The 12,126-nt window shown below is 45.1% G+C and overlaps 1 protein-coding gene across 9 annotated transcripts in view; it reads right to left on the reverse strand.

Annotated features, from left to right (window-relative positions):
* cacna1aa (calcium channel, voltage-dependent, P/Q type, alpha 1A subunit, a) overlaps positions 1–12,126 on the reverse strand; it is a 58,483-nt gene that overhangs the window by 9,564 nt on the left and 36,793 nt on the right. For 6 of the 9 annotated variants that reach the window (XM_086132796.1, XM_086132793.1, XM_086132789.1 and 3 more), the window contains 11 exons: positions 11,911–12,027; positions 11,670–11,735; positions 11,188–11,285; positions 10,963–11,113; positions 10,760–10,887; positions 8,690–8,786; positions 4,157–4,271; positions 3,525–3,632; positions 2,151–2,254; positions 708–823; positions 509–629 (listed from right to left, as the gene is read on the reverse strand). In XM_086132796.1, the coding sequence (XP_085988922.1) occupies positions 509–629; positions 708–823; positions 2,151–2,254; positions 3,525–3,632; positions 4,157–4,271; positions 8,690–8,786; positions 10,760–10,887; positions 10,963–11,113; positions 11,188–11,285; positions 11,670–11,735; positions 11,911–12,027 (1,221 nt within the window). The remainder of the gene's footprint in view (positions 1–508; positions 630–707; positions 824–2,150; positions 2,255–3,524; positions 3,633–4,156; positions 4,272–8,689; positions 8,787–10,759; positions 10,888–10,962; positions 11,114–11,187; positions 11,286–11,669; positions 11,736–11,910; positions 12,028–12,126) is intronic. The other 3 variants (XM_086132792.1, XM_086132790.1, XM_086132791.1) reach the window with 3 other exon arrangements.

A 12,126-nucleotide genomic window follows, 5' to 3' on the forward strand; every position in this document is an offset into this window, starting at 1 on the left:
GCAGGAGATGTTGTGACTGGCTGCCAGGACATCTTGGGGGATGGGGGGGGGGCTTGCTATCCACAGAGGCAGAGAATCAAGGGGTCGGTCGTACGCAGGCATGCGGTCAATGGGAGGATCAGATGAGCACAATGACGAGCTTTGCCATTTCCAACCTTCCTAATTCTAGTTTCGAGGGTACTCGCTTCATCAGGTAGACTTTCACAATCTAGAACAGGGAAGTGGCCACCCGCAACCCGCACTCTTGAGTGGACCCTTGATTAACCCTTTCGTGCACCCTGTAACCTGATCACATGATAAGCTGTCCACTGTAGTAACTGCTGTCCCTGAAAGGGTTAAAAAAAAAAAAGCATGTTTAATAGATATATTTTTTTACAACCCCCTAAAAATCTTAACTGATAAAACCAGGGCATGATTTCCACAAAGAAAAAAAACCCTGGGAATTTGAATGTGTTTTGTATGTGGGTGTAATCCTGCTCGCATGAGTGAGCGCGCGTGCGCTTTCTACCTGCGACGTGGTCATGCTTCCCAGGCCATCTTCAGGGCTCCAGCTCCCGACCTTTTGGGACATCTCCTGAGCACGAGCTGTGACCCAGGACTGGCTCTCCGGCACCCCCCCTTCCACCGGGCTGTCACACAAATGCACGCTAATCAAACGCAAATGTACACGTATCTTCCTTCACACCCGGTCAGAGTTCCAGACTCACAGGTTGCTCATTGTCTCGGTTGTCTCAGGTGGAGGGAGGGCATTGTTGAGGCCCGGACCCCCGTCTTGGGTGGGGGAAGGCGGTTCCACGCGCTGAAACAGTAATGGCGTTCGATTCTGCGTAAGATATACGACATGGCCATCGCCGGCTATCAGGCAGACCGACAGGGAAATGGGGCATGGAAAGGAGCGAAGCAGGACCAGAGGGGTGGGGGCTGCTGGCATCCAACCATGCCTTTGTGGACAAAATGTCTCCAGTGGGTTCATGACACAAGGCACCTCAGTCATTATACCAAAAGTAAAACAACTACCAGGCATGTTGCCGATGATGCGTTACATACCAAGGCAGAGCTGTGGGCACAAGTCAAAATAATAAGGAAAGGATGAATAGGAGGAATTGACCATGGAGGGACGGGTGGGGGTGAAGGGGGGGGGGGGGGTGCATGGTATAGGGATACGTGTTCATGTTTCAGACGTATTATTAGAACGTGAAGATGCAAGATGAAAAAATACATTCACCCATACAAGGCGAGCCTATACAGTAACTCTTGATTAAAAAACAAATAAACCGACGAGGGCGGAGGAAGAGTATGCTGAGTATAGACTGTATTTGTGGTCGTGCAGTATAGTAAGCAACATTAAATGAACCGATTAAAAATAGCCCAAAAGAGCCTGTTTGGAGGAGGCTGTTTTAGAAGTATGCTTTGAAAATACGGCCGAAGTACAAAAGTTGTTGTATCGGGCTCAAGTTCCATCCGGGGAAAATGAAATCCTCTGTGACACAGTTGATATTTATAAGTAAAACTGTCTGAAGAAATTGTGTGTGAATTCAGAGACGTTCTGTCACTGAGCCCCCTGACCCCCAATAACACCCCCCCCCCACCCACCAAGAAACTAAACTACCTCAATGTAGGACACTAAACGGAGAGAGGACACCTTTAAAGCAGCAGATGGCAGCACTGTTATTTCTACAAGAACGCCCCTTTAAAAGGTTGCTCAATAACATTAAGTCAAGTCCATAAATATTGGAACGCTGACACAGTTCTCATTTTTTTTGGGCTCCAAACACCACCAAAAGACACTTGAAATTAAACCAAAAATATCTTTTAATTCCTATCAACCGTTCGCCTGATGTTAAAGCACATCTTGTTTGATCTCAAATTCATTTTGGCGGTGTGTTTCCAGCTAAAAAGATGACAATGGTGTCGATGCAGCCATATTTTTGGAGCTGACTGTAAATAATTTCGCAATAAGACAGAAATACAACCAAATCTCATATGGCCTTTTCCCTTTTTTTTTTTAAATTTTAATCCACCTCAGCACATACTGTAGACCCAGCCAATGCGTGTGTATGTGTGTGTGTGTGCGCGTGAACATGAACACACTCGGTGATGATCGCCTTCTGACGGCTCAGAAGCCGGGCCTTGCTCGAGACATGCATTACCTGCTCATCGCGGAGCGCTTGCGAACGCTTGGTCTTGCTCTGCCGGTAGTACTCCATGATCATCATGGCAGCGTAGATTTTGCCAACTGTCAGGTCTGTCGCTGCTGAGAGAATGACAAGTTACCCTGCAAGATTAGACCCTTTGGTATGGACCCTGAGCGCCAGGCATGGGAGAGAAGGGTGAGGCGTGCACACCAACAAAGGCACAGGTACTTTCACACACGCCACATATGCACATACACGGACATTGAGCAAAAATGTCTTTTCACAGGCAGATCTTTTTTTTTTTTTTTTCCCAGCAGTTAGCCGCATCATAGCCTTGTGATGTGCTATACAAAGTAGTAAAAGTTGAGACTGAGCCTTTGGACTTGGGGTTTTGTTTTTACTTTTCTTGGTATTGGAACTACAGCGGTGCCTTGAGAAAAGAGTTTAAGTCATTCCGGGACCGCACTCGTGCCTCCAAACAGCCATATCTTCTCTCAACTTTCCTCATTAAAATGAATGTCAATGCCTTTAAACCATTTGAGCCTCCCCCCAAAATCAAGTAATTTTTTTCATGTGCAAAGAAAACTAGCACTGCATAATATTGTACTTTATAAAAACATGGGAATCTAATTTAATTGAATGTAAACAATTCCAATTAAAATTATGCATCATGAACATTTCAAGATAGCTTCTTCTGTTCTGTGTGATTTGGCCACCGGGGGCAGTATAATACAGTCATCACCCAATCGAATATATGCTTGTGACTCTGAATTTTGTTATAGGCTACTGCCCGTCTACATCGGTTTCTCCACCATTAGCGTTCAAATATCTGTTGCTTAAAGCGTTCTAACGCCATATCTTCAATGCCATGCGTTAGCCTGTCTAAGGTGTTTCCTGCCCTGCATTGGCATTGCGATAGGAGACTTGAGAGTAAAGTCACGTTCTTTTAAATACACAACTTTTAATTCATTTCGTTCTGAAGAATTATCACTTATATCTCAAGGCATCGCTGTATATTGATCAACATCATGCATTAAACAAACGGCAAGAATAGTAGGCCTACTTTAGCTTCACATTTCATCAATCAATAGAAGGGGAGAACCATATTGTTCCGTTTTCTAGATATGCACAACTCTGACTGGCCCTGTAGTGAAAAGACATCTATAGAGAGTTGCTCTATAGGAAGGCACCCTCTGATTTTAGGCCGCGGCGTTGGTCGCCGAGTTCGTGTGCGCGCACTTTTCGGTCATGGCTGTATCAGAGGGTGCGGCGGTGAAGAGAGAGACTGGCAGAAAGAAGCGATCCTCAGGTGGCGTGGAAGAGAAACAACGTCGGAGAAGTCGGCTGCGGCCGGGCCCGCGTCGCGCGCCCTTGTGCACTGCAACTTACACTTGTGGGGAGTAACCAGCAAGTCCAGATGCTTCTGGGAGAGATTGGGCCAGATTGCCATCATCTCTTTCCTCAGCTCGGCATCCATCTGGTGCTTGTCAATACCACCTGGCCCAAACATGCAGACAGAACAAATACAGAGACGCAGACATACACAGCCACGAATGCGCATTCACCCCAAGAAGACAATACAGAAACAGGAAGAAATGTGCCATGATTAGGTGTGAAGGACCCACTAATTGCTGTATATAAAATTGTACTTGTTATGACCAAATCTAAAACATCAATTTCACAAATGAGACCACCAAAATGTATCCTATGCTAACACTGGTCAACAATTTGTTTTCATCAGATACCAGTAGAGTTTTCCCCAGGATTATTATTATTTTTTTGCACTCATTCCTAATTTGCTTTTTGTCTTTTCTCTAGCGCATGAAGTTTTCATAATAGTGACAAAATTATAATACCAATAAGGTTCAGTAACTGGTGGATTTTTTTTTCCCTGAAACGTCATAGCTATAAATTACAACGCATGGTGAAATCTGTTAAACGGAATTACAGGGATTATATATTACGTTGCCGTTTTGGAGTTGCGAACAACCGTTTCTGCGAAAGTAAGAGGGATGGTTCACCTTCAGAAATCTTGGCGATTTTGATGTCCAGGGCTGTGCGGATCAAAGCCATGAGGGTGGAGTTAAAGTGGACCGTGTTGTCGTCCGCCACGGGCAGATCCATGCGAAGGAGTCTCTGTGGGGAGGGTCAATCACATTGAGAAACAAATACGGGTGGGATCGTTTGTGGAACCTCCAAGTGACAAAGTGGGTTGGGGATTGGGGAGGGGCTAAAAGGTGGCGTGAAGGAGCTGTGCATAAGCACCTGGTATAAGTTTGACCCAAATATGGGAAACTTCAAATCCAATAGCTTGACTGTCACGAAAGGCCACAATTGTGATATAAAATAACTTGCGAAGATCATATTAGTCCTCAGAGGTCGGGCAGCCCAGTGATGCTGAACGGTAAAGCCAACAATTGGAGACACAGTGACTTTGGTTACCCACAGCTCCGACATTGGGGATTGGAGGCTCACAACAAGAGACCCGTTCTGAACCAATAAACCAAAATCAAGCGTGAGACATCTTTTGGTAAGGGGGGGGGCACACACTTTGTTTTTTTGCTTATTGGTTCATTCCTTTAAAGGCCTTGTTGGCTTGTAAACGGTCAGAGACAAACACCAACTCACACGACAATCACTTTGTGTGTGTTTGGTAACAGGAAGACGGCAACCACCCAGACATGCAGCAAACCATGCAACCCCCCCCCCCCCCCCCCCCCCCCCACTGCTATGCCTTCTCCTTCATCACTCTATCGCGAGTATATTAAAAATAAATAAATAAATAAATAAATAAATGTCAACTCCTCACTCACCAGTTTCCCACCCCCCATGCAAGCATGCAATGCACGAACAGTACGCCTCACGGGACAAGCAGCTGCGCAGCCGTACACAGAAAGCATCCCATGTGGGGCAACATTAAAATGAGTTTGTGCGCTGTTTTAATGTAGCAGCTGTTTGAAGGAAAATTTTTGAAGATGTGTAGAACTTGTCGCTAAGCTGGGATGATTGAGCAAGGGGCTCTTTTAGTCAATCTTTGGGGGGGGGGGGGTCCTATGTGTGTGGATAAATGAAGACAGACTTTGAGGGTTAATAGGTGAGAGAGAGCAGCATTCTGCGGAAAAGGTGAAAAAAAAAGAAAATATGACAAGAATACTGCCAGAAGGCAAAGATGTGTCATGAGTCTTAAATGTCATGTGGGGAAAACGATACAGCAGTCAAGGGGCGGGGTCGGGGGTGGGGGGGGGCGCTAAAGCCAAAAGAGATGATGGAGAGGAACAAATGTTAGTAGGGCGAGAGTTAGTATATGCAGATAGAGAAAGTGAGTACAAATGATCAGGGGAAAGCAAAAGAAGTAAGCAACAGTTGGCTGTGTCAGTCGGAAAGCGGTCCTGCCTGAAGACCCTGCAGTCTCCTGTCAAGACTGAGAAATTCAACTGCGCTGTCCGTTATGCGTCGTCGTTTTGTGTGGAAGTGGACCAGCTGAAAGGTGACAGGGTTTCCATTGGGCCCGTCGTGGAAATTCAAATGTTGCAAGGGATATTAGCATTATTGAGCAGGGAAAGTTTGGGGGTCCAAGGAGTAGTTCAGGGAGGAGGCTTTACGTGGATAATTTGGCAGGCGTAAACAGAAAGATAACAAAGGGAATTGACAACAAAAGTGACTGCATGAAACTGGTTCCAATAGCGCCACCGTGAATTCATCGCTTCCGACGAATCGGATCAAATCCAACATTCCGAGCTGTTGGTTGTTCAGATTTGACATTGCTCTGTAAATGTCATCGCATTCGGATGGCTTTTTGACAATCCGCCATTTGCAATATTGTCACATTTTAGCCAATCAGTTTGTGAATGTCAGTGACCGTGGTTTCGAGTTCACATTTGATATCCAACTAGCCCCTGGGAAATAACATTTCGATCTCTGCATGACGCTGTTAAGCCCAGGTGTGATGGATGACGGTGTTAGATGTATGCCGGTCATGAAGTCATCTCCTTTTTCCAGTGGAATGATGACATTGATCAGTGGTCGAATGTTATCATAGTCAGGTTAACTTTGACTTCTTGTGTATTTCTATTCCGACATCAAATGCGTGTGTGTGCGGATTATTTGGGGTGGCGCGTTCATGGAAATGGCAGTCGTGCAAATGGGCCATGCAGAGGGCAGGTGAGGTTTGAGTGCTGGGAGGGGTTATGCAGAGATGTGGAGGAGCAGAAGGAGGAGGTGGGAGGGGGGCTGGAAACAGAATAGAACTGCATTGACGACAGAACCAAAGGACAAAGAGAAGATTGGACTTGCAGATAGGAAAAAAAAAAAGAAAAGAGGCAGCTTGGGGGCTCGGCGCTGCTACATGAAGGGTGAGAGAAAAAGAACTGCTTCTATATGGCAACCAAAGGCTCTCGGAGGAAAACACATCACTGACACAAGCCCTTCTGCTCTCTCTACCATAGCAAAGAACACATACTGTCTCTGTGTGGGTGCGCGTGACCTCCTTCTTTGCATTTGCGTGTATGTGTGAATGCGCTTGCCCCATCCACAGGAAGGAACGAGTCAGACGACAGAAGTCTCGCGGACTTTCCAAGCACTGCTGCACATGCATGCTGTGTGTATGTGTGATGTGTGTCTCTGCGGGGGGAGGGGGGGGGGGGTTGATGGTGGTATTGCGATACTTTTGTTCATATAATCTATGCGCCCTTCCGTACACGGTTCTTTACAAGTGCAAATTGTATACGGTGAGCTTGGGCGGCGGAAGCTACATGGTGCAAACGAGCTGAGAAGGTCCCTCCTTTCGTTCCTTCCTGTGGATAAGCATCCCCTGTCTCACCCCATCTCACCCTATTTGTCTTCCTACCTCCACCCAAAAGTTCCACACTGCCACACAATGACCACAACAATGACCGGCCCACCCCCACTTTCCACAAAACAGAAAGAAAAAAAAAATAGTTCAGTATAACCAAACAAACAACAGCAGTCAAGATGACACCATGTTGACATCTTACTAGCACCTTCTAAAGCCCCACCCTTGCCCACACCCTTTTATCCCCTATTGGAGACTCGGGGTGGGGTCCTCTCTAACCTTGTAGGCCACCCGTGCTGGACACCTCTTCCCGAGGCCTAGTGGAGGACACATGTGCCTCAGCATGTCATACATTTGCCTGCAACTGATTCTGCCACTGCACCATCAGCCAGTGCCACCAATTCGTTAACCAAGAGGTAGAAGGGATGGAGGAAAGCAAGGAGAAAGAGACAGAGGGGTGGGTGTTTAGAAAGGTGGATCAAGTTAGCCGTGGTGTGAAGGAGAGTGAGAGAAATACCAAAAGAAAAAAACAAAACAAAAGAAAGACAAGGTTATTGGGCTGATTTGAAGACACAGTGGCCTTCATGAGGCTTCTCTCTGAGCTAGACACTTACATGCTATTGATCGTGCCAAAAAAGACATTCAATCATCTGCTTTGGTATCAAAAGACACGTATGAATGTGATGTGCTGCATATGTGAAGGATACTCTTGAAAGTCTAGCAGGATTTCCATTTCATTCCATAAGTAATCAGAAAAGACATGGTTCGCTTGAACCAGCTTCCTCTCAAATCTAAGCAATTTAAATGCGAACGACATGTGACATGTGAGAACATTTTCAGCACATGCCAACCACGCTTTAATATTTTCCATCCATCCATTCCCAGATGGCGATTTTGTCCGGGGGTGAAAGTGGAGCAGATACCAGCTTACTTGGGGCGAAAGCTGGGTCTCGGATACTCAGTGGGAAACGAGTACATGCTAGCTCCGTGAACATTTAGCGACGCGACTTGGCAATATATATACAGTCCGTTTATGTGAAACTATTGTAAAATGAAAGAGATGGTGTGCCTGTGATGTTTGCTTTCAACACAATGCGGCAGGAGAAGTGAGTGTTGGGTGTCAGCAATCTCTGCTATGGCTCTGCGACAAATCTAGTGGTTGAAATGTTGTCACCACACTATGTAACTTTTGGAACCATTTCCAATTAGATTATTCTGAGAGCACTTTGGTGAGCATGTCTGTGTTGTACGTGTATGTGTGTGTGTTTGCACAGAGGAGCAGGACAGAGCTTGACAGCAGGCACCAAGCCACTCCTGCTCACACGGGGAGGAAGGGGAGGAGGAGGGGTGTCAATGCAGTTTCTGTCTTTCCCCAAACCCCCCCAAAACTAAGAACAATGCAACATTACAGTGGGCCACCGTAGTTTGCCATATTGTAGCCGAAAAACAACAAAATGAAACATAGGAATAAAGAAGGAGCCATTTTACGATATATAGTATCCGCCTTTTTTTGTATGATGTGACACTTTGAGCATTTCACATGCGTCTTTGGGTATCTGCATTGTCCCGCACATTCTCTCGGCATTTCAGAATGCAAAGTTGATAATGGTGGAAAAAGTAGATATATAAACTGAAATGAAAAGGAAACCACCTTGAAAATAATAATAATTTTAAAAAAAACAATAAAGCAGCATTCATTCCATTCCTGGATGCTGTGGCTAGCAAGTGTGCTTGAGAGATTTTGTTTGAATGGGAGTCAAACCTTGCAGGCCACCCTATGGGGGCATTTCTTGCCTAAGCCGAGAGGCGGGTCGATAACTCGCAATAAACTGTACATGTCCTTATAATGAATGCGCCCGCTGCAAGAAGAATACAGGGGAGTTAGGAGACGCTCACGCACAGGAGAACACACAAACAAACACTTATAAAGAAGAGAAAAACATTGGGAGGAAGAGCACAAGTTTCACACAGTATTTGAACATACTTTGCAATATGTTTACTGTAAAAATAAAAAATACTGGCAGCTAAATTGAGATCACCATCGCAGGAATGCAGTTAGTACTTTGACACAAAAAAATATAAACAACACAAAGTACTGCATGCTACACACTGTTAAATGTGATCCCAAGCACTGGCAAAATACCATTTTTATTTAAAACTACTGTTTTCACACAATGGATGTGCAGACGCTTTAATTAAGCTGTTGCTAAACGACGACAATCACAGGTGGCAAACAGCAAACCACTTAATAGCTGCCTGTGTTTAATAACGCCTCCCTCTTAAACATAGGTTCAACCATCAACTATTTGTTCGTGATTAGAACATAGATTTACTTTGGGAACCCAGATTTGATAGCACCTGTTACTTGTGTGCACTGGTGGCATTACGAGCAGGCTAGGAAGTGCTACACCAGGTATAGCAGAGTAAGATATCTAGCATAGTTGTTTCTGTCTGTTTGTTTCTGCTCCATACTGGACTTAAAAACTTTGGTTCGCTGTATTGATGTTTTATGAAGGTAAGCTGCTCTTAAAGTCTTAAATACACACTCGCAGCCACACCAGTTGACTATTCTGAAGGAACTTTACGTGGGTGTAGGCATACTAGCTAGCTAGCTAGCTAGCTAGCTGTACAATTGGCCAGGTAACTGCTGATATGAACGAAGTTGCTCAAGTATATAGTCTACATAGCAGTCTTATATAGTAGGAAAGGGGCGAGTTATACTTTTCTCCAAAGCGTGTCACATGAAGCCATTTTGGTTGTGCCCCCCCAAAAAATCTGAAAATTGTAAATGGTAAAATACTGTTTAGCGCTATAGCTCCACAATGGAGCACTGTACAAGTGGTCATTTCCCAGCTAAACTGACAGTCTAACATCCACTTTGTATTTTTTTGTATGTGCGGTCTACAATCGGACAACATGAGTAACAACCACACACATATTGGAATACAGATGCCATGAAACTTAGCATGTCTACAGTCGATGCTCATACTGTAGACGAAGACAAAGCAGTCCTTGGAAACAAATATGGACTTTGCCGCGGTAAGTTTTTGGCTGTATTCAGATACCACGGGGGAGGATTTGGGATTGGATTTGAGGGCTTTTTAAGGACAACTTGCATATAAGGAGAGGAGGAACACGAGTAGAAGGGGAATGGTTGCCAGGGTGAGATAACCAGATTATGGTTATTCTCACAACCCCTTTGGCAAAAAACTCCAAAACAGTGGCAGGCCTCGAATAGCGATTGCTGATTAAACACAGTCACTTGGCGGTTGACCTTTGGGTGCAGCTACCTCAAGTATTTCACACAACCCTTCAGTATGTGCATCTTACTTGCACTGAACAACGGTTAGACAGTCGGCAACAAAATAGGTTTGTGTATTTCAACAGGCGTTCAAAGTCGAGCAAGTTTATCTCGTCATGACTAATGACGCCGGATTCCAAATCAACTGGACTGCACATCAATTTCAAATGAATAGAATTGTTGCGACAGAAAAAAAAAAAAAATCCCAGCAAGTGTGGGAGACCTCGATAACTTGTGGATAGCACTCACAGCTGTACACTTTCTTACATTTTATACTCGTAAAAAAGCGCAGTGGATTCTTGAGATTAGCAGGGCTGTCGTTGCTTTCCCCTGTGTGAGCAATCCCGTTACAATAAGCAGAAGAAACATGAAAAACCAGACCTTTCATATCTACGAGTAAGCGCTAAACATTTTTACAGAAGCAAAATATCTGTGAGACTTTACGGATACAATCCAAGGTAGCTGCATGACGCTTTGCAAATGTGCAGTCTTAATGTGCGTGCACAGTGGTGCATTCGGGCTCCCACTTACCAGGCGGCAGGATCATACTCGGCCCAGATCCTGACATACTCATCCAAGTGGTGAGGTCCAAGTATGGAAGAATCTCTGGTCAAGTACTCAAAGTTGTCCATGATGACGGCCACAAACAGATTCAGCATCTGCACACAAACACACCCGTGCTCGGGAAGGGAAGTCCAAAAGCCAGCGTAAATTGCAAGATGATGTCAACTCACCAAAAATGAACAGAAAAAGATGAACGAGACAAAGTAAAGGTAAGCCACTTGGCTGCCGCACTCTGGCTCTGTATTCCCTGACAGCTCGTCGCATTCTTTACCCCCCAGGCACGCCAGCATGATCTCATGCCACGCCTCTCCAGTGGCGCTCCTTGAAATGTACGCAATAACAAACTCAAACACGTTCAGAACGAAACGGCGTGAAGCTCATCTCGTGAATGGCACCTGAAGAGCAACATGAGAGCCTGAACGAAGGTCCTGAAGTTGTTGTGTTGGTCGATGGCGCCCTCCCCGTCTTCTTCAATCGCAATATTCCCGAAAAGCTGCAAAGGCGATGACACTGAGAACACGACCGCTATGTGGACACATCCAATACAGAGTATCGGCAATCATGGGGCCGCTTTTCTTTTGGGGTTTTGGTGCTTTTGGATAAATGATCCCTGTTAACACAGAAATCTGACGAGAAACACCGAAATTGGCGATGCATTTTTTTTCAAGAATATGAAATATGAAACCAGTGAACTTTTCCGAAAATGTCACCTGTTTTTCAAATTACTGAGCATAAATGGCCCAAAACAGCTTTTTCAATATCTGCTTGCCCCAAGAGTAAGAGCCACCATTTTTTAAAACCAACAATCATTCGTTTCCAACTGGTCTTTCTATGCCTAATGTATCCCCGTTATGTTTTAGGTTCGGCCTCCACATACCTGCATCCCAATGATGGCATAGATGAAGAAGAGCATGGCAATGAGGAGGCAAACATAAGGCAGAGCCTGAGGACAGACAAAAAACAAACAAAAAAAAAGACTGAAGCATCGGAATGTACGTACTTTGCAAACACACTCGGACGTTATCTGTGGAATTATGAATATTGTTTTTCGAGTCCGCACAGGTAAATGCAAATATTCATCAGAGCTTGGACGATACGCAGGATGATTGAGGACAGACCTTGAAGGACTGAACGAAGGTCCAGAGCAAGATGCGAATGGTTTCTCCTTGCCTCAGCAGCTTGATGAGCCGAGCTGCCCTGAACAGCCTCAGGAAACTCAAGTTGATGAAGTTATTCTGCAGCGGAGCCGCGCCATCGTCAGGGAGAGAAGGTATACAATTCAATTAGCCGTGGTCCATTGACATAGAAGGGGAGAAAAGACTGTTGAGACGGGT

This window comes from Hippocampus guttulatus, chromosome 16 (genome assembly GCF_054856545.1).
Source record: "Hippocampus guttulatus isolate MCC_2025c chromosome 16, RoL_Hgut_1.0, whole genome shotgun sequence".
NCBI classification, from domain to species: domain Eukaryota; kingdom Metazoa; phylum Chordata; class Actinopteri; order Syngnathiformes; family Syngnathidae; genus Hippocampus; species Hippocampus guttulatus.